This window comes from Tachypleus tridentatus, chromosome 11, assembly GCF_004210375.1.
Source record: "Tachypleus tridentatus isolate NWPU-2018 chromosome 11, ASM421037v1, whole genome shotgun sequence".
NCBI lineage: Eukaryota > Metazoa > Arthropoda > Merostomata > Xiphosura > Limulidae > Tachypleus > Tachypleus tridentatus.
In genome coordinates this window covers 94,813,073-94,838,131 of record NC_134835.1, presented here as the reverse complement: position 1 = coordinate 94,838,131, position 25,059 = coordinate 94,813,073, and the positions used below count along the sequence as shown (strand labels likewise).

The following is a 25,059-nucleotide window of genomic DNA, read 5'->3' as shown; positions in this document are numbered from 1 at the left end:
CTACTGTCGGATCAATAATCAGTTTTTCATCCCACTTATTATAATGGTAACCAGATATCTAGTCACTGTTAGATTAATATGCAGCAAGTAAAAGAATATCCTATTTGAAAGCAACGGAACAATATCCAATTTAACAACTAAAACTAAAGTGAATACCGGGTATAGAATGAAGTTAGAAAACGTGAGCCAAAGCTTTGTTAAAAGTTCATGTTTTTAAACTAGAGCACCATACGGCTCACTACTGTTTCCTTTCAACAAAGCATTTCATTAACGAATCGAGAAGAACAAGAAACGAGGGAGCTTCAAATAGATTTGAGTTTCAATTAATTATTAGAGGAATATCCGAGGTAAGTTTTAATTCTAAAAGTATACATGAATTGTTTGCAGGTATGATAGAGAATCGACAAATTCCATTAAAACAGTTAACGGATAATTTAAGAAACTTCTGCGTAAACAGAAATAGTTTTTCTACGCAGTACAAAACAAGTAGCGATATAAAAATGAAATCTGATATATGGAAGACGAAACATACCGCAAAAATTCCCAACGTAATCACAGCTGCCCATCTTTCATCTCAACTTTTTAGTATGACGACTTAATAAATAAAGAACCCTTTCTGTCTTTGGAATATTTGTTGAAGCCATTTAACAACTTTTGTGTTACTTCATCGTCTCTGTTCCTTGGAAGGAAGTTATATTGCATTAATCAAATGTGTTTCAAGTATTGGTACTAGGCATTTAACATAAAACCAGGTTATATCATATTTTGAGGTGATACCGAATTGTTTTCTACTCAGCCACTCTAGTAAAAATCTAAAAATCAACTTTTCAATATTTACTTGGAACAAAACCTACTTGTCACATAAACTTCTTCTCAATTTTTCATGATAAAAAACACGTTAAAAGACTTTAAAAATTCAGTAACTATGCAGTTCACCGTCACAGACCATGCTTCTTCTCCTAGTAAGGTACGTTTCTTAAGGTGTTCTGAATCATTCTATTCGCCTACACCAAGCCAGTCAACATCTCATCAGGAAGCTTGCTCAGACGAAGACTATATACAAAAGAAAATACAACTGACTTTAACAGAAAAAGAACAAACAATGACTAGAAAAATCTCAAGAACAGTACAATCATCAAATTGGAACAACAGCTATAAAAATTTTAGGAGTTGTGTGTTTTCGCTATTGTGTTTCTGTGGTCTCCATTCTTTGTAACAAATCTGATTCTGGGTTTGTACCTCAACAGACAATACCTAATCAGTCTAACATTCATGTACATTTTTGGATGGATGGGTTACTCCTTCTCCTCCATGGTTAACCGAATATGCTATACCATTTTAAATCGTAACTTTCGACAGACATTCCTCAAAATTCTCACCGGAAAGTGGAATCAAGTTGGTCAATAATTTAGAAATAAACACACTTTAAAAAACTTTAAAGAGCTACATCATCCCAGTAATTTAATGAAAACTCAACTATAAACGACGTTGGAACTGCATTCATAATTTATTAAGCTTAGTTACACAAGGTTCTTCCAATAACCAAGATCATCTGCATGAAACGGAAGCTAATCCGGACTTCAAATATATGGAATGTGTATATTTCAAATACTGGTAGTTTGGCACCAAAGTTAAGAGAAAATTACCTTTGATGCTTAGATATTAAGAATAAAACTTTTTTATTTCAGCCAAATTTATCTTTGAACAACAGCTACACGTTATTAAAGCCAAGAAAACTAATTACGTCTTTTTCAGAAAGAATATATTTGTTTGAAATAATAATCAGTGATGTCGAGAAAACTCACTTGTAGAGAAAAAATATATATGTAAAAACGGCTCGTTTGGGTTGAGAACATTTTTTACGCAGAGGAGCGAACAACGTTTCGACCTTCTTTGGTTATCGTCAGGTTCACAAAGAAAGAAAGAGGTAACTGACCGGAAGCTGACTACATGTTTGAAAGGGGTTGTGTAACTTAGTGTCGGAATGTAGAGAGTGTGCTTAGATGTTTGAATATATAATTTTATATTATTTATTTTATTATTATTATTTATTATATTATTTTTAATATAGGTATAAAGGTGTTCCTTTATATTGGTTTATTTTGGGCTTGAGTTGTTGTATAAGTAAGGCTTCTTTAATTTTGCGTTTGTTTTTGTTTGTTTCTTTATTTAGAACCTTAGAAATCAAAATATGTTTAGAAACATCTAGCCAGGAGACTTGTGATACTTTCCACAGAAAACAAAAACAAGAAAACAGCCAACAGAAACAAGACAACTTAGACAATTTTATTAACATCCAACAAAAATTTAAAAAATTATATTTTCTAGAAACACCTAAAATCAACATCTTAAACGATTTTAAAACCAGCAGTTCATTTTAAGGTGTAGCTCGAAGCTTACGAACTTAATATATTTGTTTAATTTGTTCTTAACAGTAGAAGGAGATATGCCCAGTTTCATCGCAATAGCCTTTTGGTTCTTCATTTTATCAACCAAATAACTTGAAGTATGGTTTCGAATCCTTTCGATGTTCATAAACGCTCTGTTTTGCGAAATTTCTGCTAGAGTACAAAGTAATGAATATGACCTCCTTTGAAATATCTTGTATCAAGTACACGGTAAATTCCCAATAATTCAACACACAAATTATCAGATATTTTTCTTATTACAGGAAAGATGTTTGTATAGCAAGCTTGCTAAAAAATACAAACGTTAAACCAATCTTGGTATACAAATTTTCTCCCTAAACAACAACAAAAAATCTGACAACTTTGCGCGTTGAAGGGTTGGGAATTAGCCTTAAACAGGTACACATGTATTAAATGTGTTACTTGTGGTAACACTGCTCGTATTTGCGACCCCACTCAACTGTTTCAGCATATAAAGATAAGTGCAATTAACTATGTGCAGCTTTTAGAACTTCTCTGTTCATTATAAACTAGTAAATATAATAGTACTACTGTAAATCACTAAAATTGGTTGCTAAAAAGCTAAAAAAATGTGTACATTTTAGATTAAACTACTGGGGGTCTTGAATAAATATATTTCGTTTATTATTGTAGCATGCCATGCTAGATAACTTTCATTTTGCTCATAACAAAAAATCTAATCTCTCGAACTAAAATGCATTTGAACCAAGTTTTAAACATGTTATTATTACGAGTAACGAAATAAAAACTTGACATGGTTTTCCTTCATTGGAAGTGGAGATTCAATTTCAAGTTAAATTATCTGGAACAAACTTTGGATTAACAAAAGCGTCTTTCACGCTGGTGTCCATGTGTTGTTAAGCACAAGGCTATACAATGGGCTACCCGTGCTACGCCCATCACGAATAACTAAAATACAACCCTTGATATTAATGTCATAAATATTTAAACTTATCGGCGAGCCATCAGGGACTTCTTTCGCCCTATCCCTAAGGTAATTAAATTTCCGTATGTGACAATTAAGTTAATAATTATATTTAAAAATCTACACATTTATATTTGTCGTTTTTAATTATAACCTTACGTTTTTTATTTTTTAAAAAGTTTAAATATGGTTCTAAGAGTTGAACTTTTTCGAATATAATGTTATTATCGGGCACTAGTTTCTTATTAACCTAAATTATTAAAATCTGTATTACCAGGCTTGATATAACACTTGTTAATTTTAGATTTTCATGTGCAATAATACAAACTCTTCTTAAGTTAACACTATAGTTTTACAAACAAGAGTTCTCGATTTAACCATAATAGTTTGATTCATAGCTCATTTATATACATAAAAAATGCAAAATTAATATTTGAAATTATATTTCAAGTCAAACGTTTTAATTAACAAATTGGTAAACTAATTTATGTATTTTTTTGTGTTTAAGCATAAACTTGGTAATGGACTCTTTGTGACGATCCTATCACGGATATTACGCCTGATTTTTAATACATAAGCTCTCAAGTTTATTGCAGAGCAACTAGGGGCAGGTAAAGCAAATTCTTACAATAATGTCTGGATACAAATGATATTGTAGAAAATTTATTTTACCTTACACTTCTAATGTATCTCAAACTAATAATTTATTGTAATAATCACAAAATATGCAAGAATGTTATCCTTTTCAAACTTATATTGACTTATGTAATGGCTTTTGATCTTCTCTTTGAATGTATGAGACATACAACACTAAATTTTAACCCTGGCTTTTCACAAGTAAATAGGTGTCTGTAAAATGCTTTATTAATTTAGCGTCTTGCAATGTGCCTACACATTCAGGTTTATTGCATAAGTTTAAAATTTTCATCTAGTTTTTATAAAACCATCTGTTATCCAGAGTGATGCACGTGTATTCTATGAAATGTGCATTTAATGTTATATTTTTTAAACAAAGTTATTCACAGACAGCTGGCCACATAAAAGCACGAATTGACAAATTAAAATGTCTATATAAACATCTGGAAACGATGGTATGAAGTTGGTTACAACTGTTATTCAGAGCCAGTCTTCATACATTATTCATCAAACGTGCATCACTTAATTAAGACGTATATCTATGAAATAAAAGTAATTTGAATTAAGGGTTTCCTGCCATGAAATTGTATATATTATGAAACAACTTAAAATATATTTTTTTATTGAATCAATGTCAATTTTCAAAGTTTACCTGTTTTTGTGTTAACCAAAAAAACTTCAAAAACGCTATCATAGTTCAGAAGGTAAAACAAAGGGTAATAATTCCATCTCCTGAGACAATTCTCTAAATAACATTCTGTACTGATATCAGAAAAAGTAACAAACAAGGTATCATACACATTTTGTTTGTCTGCTATTTTCTGAATTTCACGCAAAGTTACACAAGGGCTATTTGCGCTAGGCACACTCAATTTAGCAGTGTAAGACAAGAGGAAGGCAGACAGTCGTTGTCACCCACCGCCAACTCTTTTGGGATACATTTTCCCAAGAATTGTAGGATTTAACATCAATATAATAACGTCTCCACAGTTGAAAGGATGTGCATGTTCGAACCTGATCACAAAAACATTTCTAAAATTGCTGCAAATTATTAATAATTACAATTTGTGTTTCTCAAAACACGGAACAAATATTACCTCCGGGAATTTAGGGGATTACATTCATAAATGACTAACATGTAGTGACAGCAGTCTGTGAGGAAAGGATCCAAGAAATTATTCAGTTAAATAATATTTTTATAACCATGAAGGTTTCATAAACGTTAGTTAAAATTTTAGAAGGTACGCGAAGGATGTGTCATATTTTCTTTCTTAATCACACTTCGTGTTACTTTCAACCGTTATATCGAGGTAAATGATGGCTTTGATTAGAAGATGTGTTAAAAATGTTCGATATCTTAAACATTAGTAATTAGTTACACGAGCAGTTAAAATTTTGAGTACTGTATTGCTAAGTTACATTGTCATTTCTGTAGGTTATTGTCGTTGCAAGCAGTGGAGATCTGGAGTGCTATATTATTGACATAACTAGTTATTTCAATTGTTACTGTCATAGCAAGCAGTGTAAATTTGAAGTGATACATTACTGACTTATAAAACATTATAATCGTTATTGCTGTTATAGAAATAATATCTTAAATTAGCTGAAATAGTGTAAGAATAATTCTAATTGTTATTAAAGCTGTTACGAAAGAAGTGTTACGAAAAATGAAGACAACTGCTAGTTATAATGTATATATTTTGTTTCGATTATATATATATATATGTTTGAGTAAGACATAGCAATGTACTGTCGAAATATGTAGTATGCTCCCAAAAAATAAAACCTCTTCAGTACGCTTATAAATTAATGTATGTCAATTTAGTATTTAGCAAAGTGCCTACTAAATAAAGAGGTGGAATATATTATCTAAAAATTATTTTTGAACCTTGCCAACGACGTTACAGTCCACGTTGTCAAGTTTATTTTTTCTCTGCTTGGCAGTCGTGCACCTTAACAATAGCTCTTTTCAGGAGTTTCCATTACAGTAGGCTCCGTCGTAAGTTTGTCGTGTTAAAAGTATATTACCCTTCCCTGGAAGAAGGTGCGTTTCCAAAGCCAAATGCGCGTAAGGCGTGCGACTCGTAATCCGAGGGTCGCGGGTTCGCGCCCGCGTCGCGCTAAACATGCTCGCCCTCCCAGCAGTGGGGGTGTTTAATGTGACGGTCAATCCCACTATTCGTTGGTAAAAGAGTAGCCCAAGAGTTGGCGGTGGGTGGTGATGACTAGCTGCATTCCCTCTAGTCTTACACTGCTAAATTGGGGACGGCTAGCACAGATAGCCCTCGAGTAGCTTTGTGCGAAATTCCAAAACAAACAAACAAACAAACAAACCAAAGCCAAAATCAACAGTTCGATCGCAGAGAAATCCATAGATGCTGCTTTTGGCGACTTAACCAATATATATTCATATGAAACAGTAAAAACACCCGCTTCGTTCTACAGCTGTTTCAGGTATATCGTGGAAGCAACTATGTTCATATGATTTGTGTTGCTCTTTCAGACCAAGATCCCCATGTTGTGTAATTTTGAGTTAAGAAAAGTGAACGGTTTTTGTCACTGATTTTTGCATTCATAGGTTCTCGCTTGTTACAAAACACTGCACTTTACTTCCCACAGCTGGGGTTCGACTCCTTGCAGGTACCTTTCTTGATCTACATTCATTTGTTTCTCAATGCCATTAACGACAAAGTTAACCACAACTCAGAAAATCTAAATGCTCGATCCGAACACATCTATATGATATGAATATGTGATTATTTTGTGCCACAAAGGGCTGTTACGTGTCATTCTCTAATACAATCAAATTTTTTTGGCAATGCATTACTTACAAAATGCCAAATATTGTCAAAATGTAGTTCTGATACAGACCATTCTACCGCGACTTTATATTGGCTAGCCCCCCGCTAGTACAGCGGTATGTCTCCGAATTTACAACGCTAAAATCAGAGGTTCGATTCCCCTCGGTGGGCTGAGCAGATAGCCCGATGTGGCTTTGCTATAAGAAAAAACACACACACACATATATCGGCTATAGTTGTCATGTGGCTTGCTAATTTGTATATTCAATATCGTTTTAATAAAGTGTACTCAATTCTCTGAATAATTCAACAGTTTTATGGCAGTAAAGGGTATGAAACGCGACCCATTAAAGGGTCTCGAGATAGCATTGATAAACATAAGTTGGATTAATAATGATATTAAAATAATTATGCGTATAACAACAGCTATAGACAAAACAAAAACAAGCAAGCAATTAACTAAGAACACTGACAGAGTTAATATTTTAGATTACAAAGGTATTACAAGTTATTTTATTGACATTTCTAAGCTTTAAATAAAACAGAAAATTAACAGGTTACAAGCACTAATAAAATACATGATTTACTATGATACTTGAAGTAACGTGATGAAGACAACAGCGAGGTTACATACAAAATAAAACTATATTTTAAGTTTTATTTTATCCGTTGAGGGTTCAGTGGTTCAGCGATACGCCTGATGGCTTATAACACTAAATACAGAATTTTTATATCAATGGTAGATGAACACAGGTACTCTATTGCCTAGCTCTGTGTTCAAGAACAAAAACATAAGCAACTGTACTTCTTAATTCCTATGATTGAATAACAAATGGGTAACCCTGAATGAAGCTTCAAAATAAATTTTAAAGTTCAATGTGTGGTGCCTGTGAATGAAGCTTCAAAATAAATTTTAAAGTTCAATGTGTGGTGCCTGTAAATTTCTATCCTTATGCACAAAAACTTTCTTAGGTGTAACTTTATTAGAATTGTAGAAAGAACGCTATTTTTATTGATTATGATATTAAATCATTAAGTTACAATATACAACTATCTCTTAGTGGGTGGGTGAGTGGGTGTTTTTCTTACAGCAACGCCACCTCGGGCTATCTGCTGAATCCACCGAGGGGAATCGAACCGCTGATTTTAACGTTGTAAATCCGTAGACTTACCGTTGTACCAGCGGGGGACAATCTCTTAGTTTTAATAAAGTTTTAAAGCCAAAATAGAATTTTAATTATTAAATAACTCCAAGAAGTATTAAGTTGTTTTTGTTGTTTTGAATTAAGCACAAAGCTACACAATGGGCTATCTGTGCTCTGCCCACCATGGGTATCGAAATCCGGTTTTCAGCGCTGTAAGTCCGCAGACATACCACTGAGTCACTGGGGGCCAGAAATATTAAGACAGTATTTTAACTGGACTTACTTCTAAGGAAATTCCTCACTATCTTTAAATATTTCTAGCATCACACTCTGTTATAATTTATCGCATTCTTCGTAAAGTTATTGAAGAATACCTAATATTTTAGTAAGAATTAGTCACGCTTACTTTAAGGCATCTCGATCGGAACGAATTTCAAACTCATTGCCTAAAATAATTTGAGAAGAGAACAAAACACCTGAAATTTATATGCCTCCAATCTTATTGTTTTTTTTTTTTAGTTTTTACCAAGTCTAGCAGAACTTCATAAAGCAAATAAGTTATTTTCTTGAATTGTTACTCATTCAAATAGATCAAACTTGTATCATTTTCAGCCAATCATTTTACATACAACCACCGAGTCCCCTGCTAGTACAGCGGTATGTCTCCGGATCTACAACGCTAAAATCAAGGGCGCGATTCCCCTCGGTGGGTTGAGGAGTTAGCCCGATGTGGCTTTGCTATAAGAAAAAACACACATACAACCACCGAAATACAATATAAGTTAAAGGAAAATTCGTTTCTATCAAATGCAGTTGCAGCTAATGAGAAAAAAAAAAGAATGAAAAAATTTAATCTTTAAAGAAAAATTAATTTCAGTACGCAGTATTTAGTAAACATATGTATAAATTTTGCCTTGCTGATAAACAAGCATCCTCAAATGAATAACTTTTCTGCTTCCTCAATATTTTCTCCAAATTAAATGTACTACAAACTATTGAACGTTTTCTTTCACGTATGATGAAAAATATCTGATATAACGACTTTGGTGCACGTCTTAAGATTATTCAGTGAATGCATTATATTTGCACATCAACTGTATTCAATAAACTACAAGAAAAAGTTGATGACAATTAATCTGATAAATACCGGACAGGAGAACGGAAGCTTTAGTGTCCATACAGTGCAGTTATGAAAGTCAAAAGTGAAACTGAGAGGATGTAACAGTCAATCCATGTTCTTACAATTTTGCCAAACAGTTTTAGTCCTACATGTTTAGCCAATATCCCAAGAAGATTTGGCTGCATCAAAATAAAGCATCAAGTCACCTATTTATTGTATACAGCACTTCATTTTTGTGAATCTAGAAGAATTCAATCGATGTTAACACCCATACCAGCCGTTCTGAGATACATTTTTATTTCAAGTGGGTTTCTCGTCATCACGAATTACTTCACCACGATATTTATACCATCACAGTACTCCACGCAACTGTGAACTCGCCTAATCAACACCCGTGAGTTTCTGTAACATTAAGCAGTTCAAATGTAGACTTTTAAAGTAGAAATTCAAATACCATGGAGGGTTTACAGAAAGTATGTTAAAAGTTTTGGCGTGATATTGGCCTCATTATCTTGCTATGATGAAACATTTGATGCCAGGAAGCACAGTTTTAAATGAATCAAGTAATTACTGATCTTGCATTGCCATTAATTTTTGTCAATAACGCAAATCCCTCATTTGTTTCAACTCTTAATTATTAATTGAAATTCTTGAAAGTTAACGATTTCTCATTGAAGTTATCATTTTCGAAAGATCTAGCCCTTATCTGCAGCATATTCCAGTTTATAAAACAAAATATTTTAATCTGACCTCAATTAACTTTATCGTAATGTCTTCAACATACCTCATATTATTACAACATAAAGTGGTATTCCTTACTTTATATATATATATTGGTGACTTTCTTCGATGAAAATATGTACACTTGTAATGCTCAATTATTTTGCTAAAGGGCCCGGAATAGCCAGGTGGGTTAAGGCGTTCGACTCGTAATCTGAGGGTCGCGGGTTCAAATCCCCGTCGCACTAAACATGCTCGCCCTTTCAGGCGTGGGGGCGTTATATGTGACGGTCAATCCCATTATTCGTTGGTAAAAGAGTAGCCCAAGAGTTGGCGGTGGGTGGTGATGACTAGTTGCCTCCACTCTAGTCTTACATCTTACACTGCTAAATTAGAGACGGCTAGCGCAGATAGCCTTTGTGAAGCTTTGTGCGAAATTTAAAAAAAAATCGTTAAATAAAGTAATATAAATTAAAAAAATATAATGAAAATTTTCCTTCAGTAGAGGGTGTAACACTATCAAGCATACAGAATATAGTCATCTCGTACGGTTGTGGTATAAGTAGACAAAATGGAGATATATTTATTGCTAGTAGTATATTTCAGTAAAAAATAAACCTGTTATATACAAATTGTAAATACTTTAAAAACGATAAAATTAATCTATAGCGACGTCAAGCACTATTATTCATGTAAGTTATATTATTATTAAGTAGTGATACTACAACTGAGTAGTACTACTAGTAGTTATTTCGTTCTTTTTCACCTGTTTACACTTACACTTTACACTCACAATCGCTTAAACGACCTAAACGTAAAATCAATAGAAATGATTTTGTTCCCAATATTAAGTCTTGTTTGTTTAGGTTTTAAGTGTTTGCACAGGCATTTATAAAACTTCGTGTTCGAAGGTGCTCAATGTAACAACTTAAGCCTAATGATTTTTTTTACGATAACGTTCTCTAAGAACAAGTATACTATGACGTTTTATAATCTTGATTTTTAAATTAGTTTCTGTTTTAATTTTTTAAAGTGGGTAAGTAGCCAGTTACAAGTTGAGCGAGTCTACTAGTACTGTTCTTTAAAAACGTTGAGCTTAACTATCACTTGAGAATAAAGATCATTCTCACTTTTTGTAAGTGCTTTGTTTTACCTATTAGTTACTGTGTTTTGCTTGTTCTCTTAATTATAAGATATTCTGATAAAGGAATGCATAGGAGCTACAGTTGCCATAAAATAAATTCACAGTGTTGTACAAATGTTACTTTCAGTTACTTTAGTGGCATAAAAGTTGTATCAATCATTTACATTAAAATTCATCATAAAGCTTTAAAAGTCAATGCATTTCATATACATGTCTATTTGTGAGGAAGAAGAGCCATAATTTTTTATCCCCAATTTTAAATAACATAAAACTTGCTTGGAAAATTTTTAGCTGACATTTCACATTACATAACCTTATTATGTTTCTGTGAAGATTTCATTTAGATTGAAATGTATATTATGCATGCATAACACGAAGCTCTCTCAACAATGATGCTTCCATTTGTCTAATTATACACAATGAGTAAAGCTCATGAGATTGTCATGGACTTAAATGAATTGGTAGACACAGTACAATAATATTTTTTATAGAAAATAACATCATTTTATTAGTATTAAAAACATTTATGGCAGTTTGCTTAAATTAGAAATGTTTATGGCAATTAACATGTTACCAAAAGTTTCTTGATATCAGAAAGATTCTTATCTGGAAGATTATCAGTATCATACCTAGCTGTTAACCTATTAGTCTGACTGTTGTTAGTGAGGTTTTAGAAACCATTGGCTGAATTTGTATACATGATTTGTTCTCTATAGTTGAATGAAAATAACTATAGAATTTTTAATCAAGCAATATACAATATTGATAATAAAAACATGACCTTTTTTAAACACTACACATTTCTTAATGTAACAGGTGTTTTAGTGTGGAATAACATACCAGATACAAACTATTTCTTTTAAATACCAAGAAAATGCAGTTGCAAAATTTCACATATCTTCAGCTTAAAGAAATTTACATGATAAATAAGGAGATGCAACAGATGTGTGTGTGTTATTATTTACTGCACTACCAACATTAATATAGAAAGTTATCAATCTCTTGGAGTAAAAACCCACAATAAGGCTGTGTTGTACTAGATTAACCTAATTTGTTTTTATGAGATAGCACGCATCACATAACTAGTATACTGTTCATAAAATTTTTCACAATAACTCATTGTAATTCCTATATAATATTGTCCTTAGTATGAACGGTGACATCCCTGATCACTGAATATTTAATCTGTCACCCATTATCATCTCAGTAATTAATATTGAAATTATTTCAATATCTTTCATGATACTTTCTCAGTGCTTCGTATGTCAACATGTCCTTTGTTGTATAGTCTCAGTTAAGATGCTGTTTGTCAACTTGTTAGTATGCTGTTCCAGATCAAACTGTTTGATATGGGAATAATTCTTGAGTTTGCAAACCTTCTCATTGACAAAACATCTCTAAAACTTGACACTCTTAATGATCAAATTTTGATATGAAACCTTTTGCAAGTTTAAAGTTGCCTTAATAAGTAATAAGAAGGTGTGTATATGGTTATGTATACAATGAAATGTAAATGACTGCATGTTCATCATGTGTGCATTCATGAAAGTAATTTATAGTTATCCCCATATACACAACCATTTTGCAATATATTACTAATTGCAGTTATAAAAGTTCTTTTATACTAATCTAATTTAGAATTACCAAACCTGTCCTAACTTAAGCTAACATAATCTGACTAAACATAGAAAATCTTGTTGTATGTTAGGGTGTTTAGATTTGAATGTTTAATCCTATAATATTTAAACTAGTGCCATTATTACACTACCAAGTGCTCTGTTACAAACACAAATAGATTTAGAAAATTATAGAATATCAAAAAGGTTGGTGAAACAGAAAATTAGGACATCAAAAAGTATGTACAAGAAAGTGTGGCTGAAAATGTAAAATTTAACAGCAACAATCTATTTAAATACATTAAGTGTAAACAAAATGTTAGGATGGGAGTAGGACCCTATTGGGATGATAAAGGAGTGAGTGGGTTATTAAATTTAGCTTTTTCTTCAGATTTTACAAACAAAGATTTAAGCAGTATTTGACATTTTGAACTGTTGATAAATAGAAAAAAGATCAAACAGGATAGCTGCATTAATTCTGAGCTGGTTAAGAAAAATTAGGTTGTTTAAGAAAAGATAAGGCTTTTAGGCCAGATAGTATTTCTTCTAGGGTTTTGTAGGAGGTATACAGTCAATTACTTGACTAGTTCCTGTGCACAACTTACACCATTTTAAAGGGTGTGCTGTGTGAGAATGGCAACAACAACTAGTATTATTTCTTCAGTCCAACTTTGTTATGCCTGACATCAGATTTTGTAGTGCAAAAGAATGTTTTCCTTTAATAAAAATATTTTATTCAGTAATTCAGATTTGCTGTTATTCAACTTTTATACTATTAAGGTTTTTACCTTCTCATGTATCTTGTTATTGTTTTCAAGGTAGAATACAATTTTTGCACAAATCTGTCAGCCCTTTTTTTTCTTTTTGCAGGGGCTGTAAAAGTGGTGTTTTTTGTTTTCAGATTGGGTTTAATTGTGAGAAGCACACATGTACACATGCAATTTATACTTTTCTACCCCTTGATATTGCTGATAATATTTGAAACAGGTTTTTAAAAACAGGGTCTCAACAAAAAAAGGATCTGTTGCTGTTCAGTTTTTGTAACTAAGTGATACTGATGTCATGTACTGTAGTTTAAAGCTATTAAATTTCTGAATATCTGATGTGGCATGTGAATTTTGTCTCAATTTGTTATATTTAGCAATAGAAATATCATGTGTTTGAAATAAAGTTCAAACAGTAACAGTTATTAGCTATATGATAATTTTAATTAGAACTATTTGACTAAAACAGTGTTCAGATTACATCTGATATATTATGGACTTTGAAACAAAGAGGTACAACAGCTTTGGAAACCTAATTGTAGTGACGTATTGAGACTTGATCACTTTGTCTTGATAGCTTTAATTTTTCTAATAATTTAAATGGCAATGAGGTTGAAACAAATACCTTAGATTTTCTCATGATTTGTTTAACTATATTCAAAATCATATATATGTTTTTTTTCCAAGAGAAGTGGATACTGGTTAACAATATATATATATATTAAAAGAAAAGCTAAAATAGAATGTAAATAAATGCCAGTTAGCAAAAGAAATGTGAAAAAAATGTTATAATTGTCTCCCTTTATTAGCTTAATGTACATTTACTAGTTCTTTGGATTATTTTTATTTTGTGAGCTGTTTTCATCTACCAGAATATGAATTCTTGTTATGAACTAAGTTGCTTCAAACTTTACACCTAAAATATTTTTGGTTAATTCAATAGAATGCAGAAACCTGTTGCTGGTAGTGTATCTTCGGGCCGTCCGATTAAGTGTGTGGTTGTTGGGGATGGAACAGTAGGAAAAACATGCATGTTGATATCATATACTACAGACAGCTTTCCAGGGGAGTATGTTCCAACTGTGTAAGTGTAACATATATGTAAAAACAGCTCATTTGGTTTGAGAAAATTTTGTGAACCTAACGATGATCGAAGAAGTTCGAAACGTTGTTCAATCCTCTACGTAAAAAAAATTTTCTCAACCCAAATGAGCCGTTTTTACATATATATTTCTCTAAAAGTGGGTTTTCTCGGCATCACTGTGTAAGTGTAATGTTTTGTTTTTCATATGCACAAGATAAAATTTAATTTTGTATCATATACATGTATAACCACTTGTTTGTTTTAAAGAAGTTTAATTTTTAACTTATATCAGTAGATTTGCCATAAATTATGCAATATAATATTTAGAAATAGTAGTATTATCCACACAAGTCAATCCAGTGTTTAATGCACTTAGAAACTGGATAAGAATTGGTACACATTTGAAAAACATTTCTAATAAAATCAGAAACACAAGTTTTGTAAACTATCAAAATTTAACAACAAAAATATGAACCAAAAAATATAAGTGTCTGTAATTCAGGAGCAAAGATTTCTATAAGATAAATGGATTTTTGGAAGAATTTGAAACAAATGTTGAAAGTGGAAACTGAATATTTATTTTGAAGTAATGAGCTCTAATCAGATTTAAAAGACTTGTTGACAAACTATATAATTTTTATCCATTTAGTTCATGTACATGTGTGTGTGTATTTTTTATAACATAATTTTTCAGAATGTAAAGAAGAAGACCTGATATTACGCTTTGAATAATTTGTTGTTAAAAATGTTTTTTGTGGATAAAGTCGATATGATTTATCTGACTTTGTGGTCAGATTTTAAAATTCTTGTTTGTGAATGTAAGTTTTAGTTTAATATGGTGAATATATATTTTTATTATCCCTTGCATGCAACTTTGCTCAACTAAGTTGTGTGTAGTTTCTATGGTTATAACAGAGGGCTAGATTTTGCCCTTAAATGTTTGAAACCTAATACCAAATGGAGGTTTGAACCTTCCATGGTACTAATTGCATAATTTACTGATGATACCAGCATAACAACCAGTTTATATTTGGTTGAAAACTTTGTGGGTAATCCATATAAATGAAACAAAATAGTTATGTTTAAATGAAAAATTTGTTATATAGAACTGTAATTGTTTTTGTATTTAAAGATATATAAAATGTGCATCTATATACACACTTGATGCTATATTAGATATTCATGGTGCTACATACAGTAACCATGCATTGCATGAGCACTCTGTTATGGCCAACTAAAAGAACTTCTGTTGACGTAGGCAAGATCGCTGTAGAAAAGTCGCTGTTTCAAGCAGGTTAATTGTCATAATCTATTAACATAAAATTGTTGATTAATTAAATATACCTGGTGGCCATAATAATAAATAAACAGCAAAACAGAACAAGAATACTTTGGATAAAGATATCTATAAAATAAATGAATAACTAATAATTATATATAAACAGCAAAACAAAATATTTATGATACTTGAGTTAGAAAATAGTGCTTCTCATATGTTACATTTGATTGAAGCAGTGCAGTTGCTACATTTTCCATCCATTGCTTTACCATGATGGTCTGCTTCATTGCACATAAAAAGTTTCATACATACTTGTTTCATACATGTTTAAATAATGGTCATTATACTAATCACAGTATAGAACTTTACATGAGAATGACATTTAATGTGTGATTACTATTCAAATCTCATTAAATGTTTTCTTTTGGCAAAAAAAAAAGATCTGATACTACTTGAATTTCTGGCTAGTAAACAAATCTTCAGGCAATACAGTAGAATTTGTTTCTTGTGTATAGTTATCAATACGTAATTGGCTGAAAGACTGTAAAAGCTGTAGCAGTGTTATTTTAATGCTCAAAGTGTTTCTGTTACACGGCTTCTTTCTGTCTTTCCCTCTTTCTGTGTGTGTGTGTGTGTGTGTGTATATATATGCAGTGTTAGTATGTACTATGTGTAATATTTTCTGTATTAAACATACAATATTAGTGTGTGTGAGCCTGGTGTAACTTGTTGGTTAGCATATTACAGGGACCAGAAGGATCAATGTTAAGATCACAGTGTCACTGAATACATTTTGCAGTTTCAAAGGTGGATGCATTGATGGTAATCATTCCTGTTATTTACTTTAAATCTCATCTGGCAACATTTACTCTGGTCATCTGTTGAAAATTAGAAACAACTATAACTGAACTCTGAGGATCTATGACCTTACTGTGTAGTTTCTGTATGCTCAAAGTATCATTTAGGTTTTAAGATAAAAATAACACTAGCACACTTACTTTTGTATGTGCTAATAAGTCGACATATTTTTATCAAAATAAAAGTAGTCATGGCTCAAGTTTTTTTTAAATCCTTTAGTTTTGACAACTATTCAGCTGCTATGATGTGTGATGGTATGCCTGTTAGTTTGGGACTGTGGGATACAGCTGGTCAGGAAGACTATGACAGACTGAGGCCTTTATCTTACCCTCAGGTGAGTAACTGGTTAAAAGAACACAGCACAATGTAACCCACTTTGAAGTTTGATTATATGTGTGTGTAACAGTTCATACTTGTGTATGTTTGTAAATTCACATGCTGTTTATTAATAAGTTTTATAATAATTTTAAACATTTACAGTATTATATTTTAGATTTTCAAATGAAAGCTTAACTCATAATTAAGTCTCCTCCGCAGGTAACTGTTAAGTCTGAAGGCTTATGACACTAAAAATTAGGTTTGAAAAGCTGTAGTGGATACAGCTTTGTACCTAAAAACAAACTGAACATTAAACATATTGAATGAATTATCTCAGAAAGCAAGCCAAATAAGGAACATATTCCATGCAGTTTTCATTTGATGAGACCTAAAAACTAAATAAAGGCAATATAATTTGTTTCAGATCCTTTATCATTTTAAAAACTAAAATGATCGATAGATTCACAGTCAGAAACTTAAGGGCATTATATAGTAGTTAATAAAATTGAAGTAAGTATTAAGAAAAATAATTTAAAATAGGGAAGCATGACTTACATAATAAAAGAACTTGACAACTTGCTAGAATGTAAAGGTTAAGCTGAGAGAAAAGGAATTATTTTGTATCTTCCTGGATTATAAATATATGCTTCAGAAGGTACAAGTCATAAAATAAGAAATAAGGTTATCAAGCTACAAAATCAACTGTTTAGCACCTGAAAATGGATAAGTTATATACCCATAACATATTAGTGTTATTGCTGCAACGGTGTAACTTGTGGGTGGGCAAAATACAGCCTACGTGCTGGATCCAGCATATATAACACTTCTTTCCTGCGTGCCATGACTCTTGGAAATTGTGGAAAGAATGTAATAGGGTTTTTATACAATTGATGTTTTGGTAATTAAATTTATACAGTAGAAATTTGTGGCTCAAAACTATTTATATTTGAGAAGTGACCCCCTGAAAAAGTTATTGCCCAAACCTGGTGCAGCTGCTCTTTCTCACAAGGAGAAGGTAAATGATCTGTTAGGTTACTTTTTCCCTAGATATTACTAGTGTTAACTTTAACTGTTTCACAATGGGCTTGGTATAATATAGATAAGTTCATATACACATTTGCACACATTAAACATTTACACTATAACTTTTGATACAGTATGTGTACCTTCACAAAATTTGGCAGACTTTTAGTAAAGGTTACAAGTTTGTTTTTTGGTTTTTTTTAACACAGAAAATCAAATTTTTAATGGAATATTTTTACTAAAGATTTGTTTGTTAAAATATCAAGTGTGTTTGGTTACTAGTCTGAGTGTGAAATGATTTCATATTATTATTAAAATACTATTCTTCATCCCAAAGTCTCAAATATTATTTGTGTTATCACTAAAACCTCCAAAATACATTTCAAACATTTGTTTTTATTAACACTTTTTATTTTGTTTTCTATATCCTATGTGAGGTCTGTCATCTGACCAACTTTGTGACCATTATAAAAAGAATGATTGAAATAAATATGAATTATGCCTTTTTTCCATGCTAGAATGACTACATATTATAACATAATTACAAATGTTTAGTCTAAGTGGCTAAAGTCTGATTATGTTATCTTTTTATATTGACCTTCTAGTCATGCCTAGCTAACATTACATAACTTGCATTGATGCAGTGCACATGCACTGGCTACTGTATCGAATAATATAAAACTGACCCGGCTGTGTTTTAATAGACTGGTGTTTTATTTTATAAGTAACATCTGAAATATTATATGTTATATACATATATGTAATCAAAAGAATGTGGTAGCCTTTTCATAGATTAAAATAGGTGAGAAAACCACTATGAGGAAGTTTTAGCTGTCAGTAGGTTATTTACATGTCATCTTTTAATAAGAGTATATAAGAGCCCATTTCTAAACATGGAAAGATATGAATGGGGCCACTGTGTTTAATTCAGTAAATATGCTACATCTCAGCAAAATAAAAAGATATAAGGGCCTTATTTTATGTTTTAGCTTGTTAATATTAGTAATTTGAGTTCCTGATACATAAATAACTATAGCCTTAGTATTTTGATAATACAGACATCTAATGTTAACCAGTGCTGCATTCAACATACCACATGACTCACTAAAATCTATATTTAGGTAGCTCTTTTAATATTTCCTTTTAAATTAAGAAATTAACATATATAATAAAGTTTGACTTATCTACAATTTGATTTCAAACTTATTGACATAAATTCATAAAATAGTAGTTCAATAAAATTTTGTATTCAAGTCAACACATGATGACATAACTTTGACCCCTGACCTGTCAAGAAAGGGTTAATGGAGAAAAAGGATGCCAGAAAATATTTCTAAGCCACACAATTATTGTTAAAAGGGTTTTACACTATTTGTAGCAGTGAAGTTCCTTCAAGATGAGGTGAATGCTCCACTAATTTATTTGGGCAATTCAATAATTGATACTTAACTGAATCCTTGTGTGACATTTGTTGAAGTTTGTGTGGTACATGACATGATATCAGTAAACTAGAAAAAAGAACTAGATCTCTGAAACAATATTTTTGAACAAGTCAATAATTATTTTACTATATGTTAGATTGTTTTGCTCTTTTTTTAACTATTTGCACGTATAAAACATGAGAAAATATTCTCATGCTAAAGTTACAAATGTCCTAACCTGTGAAAGTATAAATTTTATCTTCAGCAATAAATACCTCTGTGTAATTTTCAAGTTATAAAATATGAAAAAGAAAAGTGAAATTAAAATACATAACATTGTAATGAGTTAATTTCCATTCTCTATAGCATTAAACTGAATTACTTTATTTGTGTATTTTTTGCATAACAGTTATCATGTATGAATCAAACGAAAATCTTTCTAAATTACATAACATAAACAATTTTGTATTTATCCCAATCTCTAATTCTTATTTGAGACTTTACTATGTATTGACAAAGAAAATCCTGTAACCCCAGTTTAGATGTACAACAAAATAATGCTTAATATTGTTTCTTTTACAATGTTTGTTTTTTTTCTACAATTTTATACATGTTTCATATGTATATAGTGAATAAGCTTGCTTACAAAAAGGCTTTTTCTTGTAAACACTTTACATTGTATCTTTAAAATGCTTTCATAAACTTTTCAAATCAAGCTATCTTTAGTACAGGCCTTGTACTAATCTGTATTTCCATGTTATTCTGTACAACACTTTTAAACTCAATTCAAATTTGCAGTGAATGCAAATGTAACATGAAAGGACCTTTATACTGGTATGAAGATAAGTTTTTTGAATCTCTTGAAGATATCACTGTTTTAAATGAAATACAAAATATATGTTATTAATTTCAATATTTAGTCATGGCACACATTTTGCTTGCAAGATTTTTACCTAAAAAATTAAACTGAAGTAATCACATTTGCATCCAAGTTTATTGTCACTGTAACATTCAAGAATCTACTGTTTACATTATCTGAGATTTCCAAAGGCTCATTTACATACCATAATGTTCAATTTCAACAGAAACATTAACAACAAATAATTTGTCATGGTAACCTCCCATGTGTACTTTATGATCATTAGAGCTGAGCAGGTGATAGGATGTGATGAGCTCATTAACTGATTAGTGCATGTGTACACACACACACACATCACCCCTTATCAGGAACAATAACTTATGATTAACTTACTCTAGTGCATGAAATTGTATGTATACAACATAACTACATTGTTTAACATTTAGAAGCAATAAATAATTTACTTGTCATTCACCTGTTGCACAACTGTTTACACTTTTTCATGCTTATTATTCAAACAACTTACTGTTGTTTTACATGTTTTTAAGAATATTTATGACACTGTAGGGACTAAGTGCTGTATCTATAATCAAGGAGTTACTCAAATGCTTTGTAACTGATTAAAGGAAATTAATAATTACAACTGAATTTACTATTAAGTCAGTGAATACTTTGCCAAAGCAAAAACCTAGTATTTTTCAATACTTTATTTCTAATTATGTGATTGATATGATGATAAAAACAAATATTTAACACTTTTTATTTATAATCAGTCATAATTACTTGTAATGATATTTAGAAAAAAATTTATAGAATTGGTAAACAGTGTGCCTGTTTTGTTTTTTTTAAGTTGTAACTTACACAGTTGTACCACTTGCATTTTCACTTATTCTAGACATCAGCATCATGTGTAACATCTTTTATTGTGAGGATTCTAACTTTAAACTAGAAAAAAATTGATTTAACAGTTCTACATTATTAGAGTAGTGGGTGTCTTAAACAATACTAACTTTGATGAAAACAAACACAATGAAGGTTTTTTTTGTTTGTTTTAGCTTAGAAACAATCAGTTATCGGCTGAAGTCTTAACCGGATTGCTGTAGACTCCAGCTGATATGCTGATTTCAATCAGAAAACCCCAGAAGAGCTTTTATGGTAGTTAGTAGCCCAGTTAAATGAAATATACTAACATCCAATGTGTCTTTTTGATATTATATGCTAATTTAAATATTTCTTGCTGCTTTTCTTTTATCAGTTTCTGCTCAAAGATAAGTGGATCAGGTTCATGTCCCACTAGATCCATTCCTACTTATGCAAATGTTTAAGAATATAGTTATTAATTCCTGCTTCTTCTTATGCAACATTAACCCTTTCACAACAAGTCAGGGGTCAAAGGCATTATTTGACTTGCATTCAAAATTTTATTGAACTGCTATTTTGTGAATTTTTCAATAGTTTGGAATTAAATTGTAGATTATAATTCAAACTTTAATATTATATATGAGTTAATTTCTTAATTTAAAAGTAAAGATTAAATGAACACACTTAAATATAAATTTTAGTGAGTCACATGGTATGTTGAGTGTAGCACTTTTTAAAATTAGATATTTGTTATACTAAGTCTGTACTTTTGTACAAATTAGGAACTCCAATTACAAATATTAACAAATTAACAAGCTAGAACATAAAATAAGAGATTCATATCTTTTAATTTTGGTGAGCTTTTGTTTTTGTATTAATCACAGTGGTTTTGCTCACCTTTTTCTATTTTTATATACACTTACTTCAATATTTGGCATATGAATAACCAATCAACAGCTTAGAATATCCCGTGAGGAGCTTCTCAGCCATTTTAATCTGTAAAAAGGTACATGGTTTTTTATGAAGCCAAGATTTCAAAAAGGTAGGTTGTGTCTTTAGTCAGTTCAATGTGATATCAGTATAGTTATTTAGGATTTTTTTACACATTACTGGAAAGTCAATGTAATAAAAAATAATAGATATATATATGTAAATATATAGTGTTATGAGACTTAATGTACTTACCCTAAACATTTGTATTTTTATGTTATATGTAGTTATTCTAGCATGAAAAAAGTATAATCATGAGGTTGGTTAAGTGACAGACCCAACATAGAGTATAGAAAATAACATAAAATATGAAATCTTATGGAAAAGAAACATATGAACTGTAATTAGGAGATTTTAAAGATTACTCATAAAATTTGAGATTTTTGGGATGAAGTATAGTTTTTTTAATTATAACATGAAATCACCGTGCACTCATACTATTAACAGTCTCAATATTTTCATAAACAAATCTTCAGTAAAAATATCTAATTAAAAAATTAATTTAGGTAAAAAAACTGTAATCTTTACTAAGTCTACCAAATTTTGTGTTAAAAGTTATAGGCAAATACTTAACATGCGAATATGTAGATAAACTCATATATTATACTGAGCCTGTTGTGAAAGGGTTAAAGAATAATACAGTTACCAAATTATAAGTTAGATACATTACACAATGTAAATATACACTTTATTTCACACTTAAGTTACCAGCTGGTTGGCAAGGTGTTTCAAATTCTTTTGCAGAGTAGCTTCTTATTTAGCCCTTTCCATTCATCCTTCTTTGACTGTTTACCTGGGGAAGTGGAGTGTTTATTACTCCTGGGATTTGGCACTGTTTTTTCGGGCTTCTCACCCTACAGTTTCCTATATCTTCAAATTTTTCACATGGCTCTGAAAGTTTTTCTTTTTCTCAATTTTGGTGTTTGGGGTGACACTATCACATATCTTCCCTTTTTCCTCATTTCTGCAGGGTCTTTGCTTACCCTGTCCTTTCCATATTTAATCATTTTTTCTGGTTCCATCAACCACCAAGGCATCTGTCACTCCTGGACTGGAACATTAATGTGTTTCTACACGCCCTCACCTTACCTCTGTTTGAAGCTCTGTCTGTGTGTTCCCTGTTTCATCTCTCTTTGAAAGCACATTTTTTTTCCTCCTCTTCTTGGCCTGCGATGTTACTAGGACTACCATTTCTACCTTAATTTTTTTTTTTCCCCAAATTGTGCTTTTCTTCCTAAGACCTCTGGCTCAAGAAGGTAAGTATTTCTTTTCCCCTATTTTTTTATCCTTTATTTCTCATCTTTACCCTCATCCAAATCTGGATAGAATCCCCTGTTCTGTCCATGCCCTCCAATGTTATATTGCTCACACAGCTTCCTTCTAGGGTCCTTGTTTCTACCTTTTGACCCCTGGCAACCTTCCTCTTCTTGTAATCTTTCCCTAGTTACCCTGACCAACTGGATTCATTGTATGTCATTGCATTTTCCTTGTCTCTTTCATGTTTCCTCATATCACGTCCCTCACCTTACCTTCTCTCTTGTCTCATCTTTGTTGGCCATACTAGGAGATTTTAAGATCAGGCTTGTGGATGACTCAGCATACATTCATCTCTCGCTACCTACATCACGTTGCTGTTTCTGCTTCCTCTTAGCATTGCCAGCCACCTGTGGCTCTTCTACAGACTTTGTAACTGTAACATGAAGTAAGTCTTTACTACTGCTTTCCTTTTTTCAAGGGGCCACTGCTTCAGCTTCACTTTGGATCCCATCCTGTGGCAAGTGGTGTCTGACCAAATATTCTGTCTGTACTTGGAAATGGGTTTCACATAAATAGCTATAACCATACACAGACATCTTGTTATCAAATTCATATTGTAAGCCATTTTGATTCTTATACATTTTCCATGGCTGTATATGATCACTCTTAAAATGGGCCATTTCACAAGATCACTATGTAAATTCTTCAAGATAATTGTGTAATAATATGTTCATCCCAGACTATACCACCCATGGATGCCATAGGTAAAGCAGAAGGGGGATTGCTGTCCATCTGTTTTATGTTTAAATTGAATAAATTAGTGTGGTCTGCTTTTAAAACTAAGATTTTATAATCACCCATTGCATTGTACGAGGGCTGTTCAAAAAATACGCAGACTGTTTGAATTGCACGTCTCCAGTTGGTTCCAGGGGAATCCACTTGGTGTTGCTAGGTTCGCACAGATCAGCTGATTACGACGCCATTTCCCGATTGCAGATATCTTCATTTGTGTATTAGCTACGCGGTTTTAAGTGAAGTGCGATTTTTTTCGTTTGGCGGATTTCAGAATGAATGACCTGAAGGAGCAGCGACTTGCTGTGAAATTTTGTGTTAAATTTGGAAAATCTACGACTGAAACTTTTGCTATGCTTAACACGGCTTACGGTGATGTTGCTATGAAGTGTAAGGCATGTTTCAAGTGGCATGAACGTTTTAAGGATGGTCGACAGTCCATTGAAGATGATGAGCGTCCTGGACGTCCTTCCATGTCAACTGACGACCCACACGTTGACAAAATCAACACCCTGGTGTGGGCAAATCGACGTCTAACTGTCAGGGAGCTTGCTGTAGAGTGTGGGATATCAGTTGGATCTTGTTACAAGATTTTGACCGAAAAATTGAAGATGCATCACGTTGCTGCGAAATTCAGCCCTCAGAACTCGTGAGTTTTTGGCCAAACACTCGATCACTGTTCTTCCCCACCCCCCTACTCACCTGACCTTGCTCCTTGCAATTTTTTCTTGTTTCCCAAACTCAAAAGACCCTTGAAAGGAAGAAGATTTGAGACGATTCCTGAGATTAAGGCAAATGCGACGAAGGAGCTGGAGGACATTACAAAAGAAGCGTACCAGGACTGTTTCAACAAGTGGAAACACCGTTGGGATAAGTGTGTGCGTTGGGAGGAGAGTGCTTTGAAGGGGTCCCAGACCTGTAACTTCTAAATAAAGTACATTTTGTTTTATGACGTCAGTCCGTGTATTTTTTGAACAGACCTCGTATTGAGTGTTACTGTCTCTCTGGCTCCCCAGT

At 32.0% G+C, this 25,059-nt stretch overlaps 1 protein-coding gene across 4 annotated transcripts in view; it reads left to right on the top strand.

Moving 5' to 3' along the window:
• Window positions 1-10,276: 10,276 nt before the first annotated feature.
• The window catches only part of LOC143232817 (ras-related C3 botulinum toxin substrate 1-like), a 40,977-nt gene continuing 26,194 nt past the window's right edge, over window positions 10,277-25,059 (top strand). For 2 of the 4 annotated variants that reach the window (XR_013017779.1, XM_076468723.1), the window contains exons 1-3: window positions 10,277-10,468; window positions 14,244-14,384; window positions 16,741-16,855. Coding sequence is in view for 3 of the 4 variants with exons in the window: in XM_076468723.1 (XP_076324838.1) it covers window positions 14,245-14,384; window positions 16,741-16,855 (255 nt within the window). In the remaining variant the exon portion in view is untranslated. The other 2 variants (XM_076468724.1, XM_076468725.1) reach the window with 2 other exon arrangements.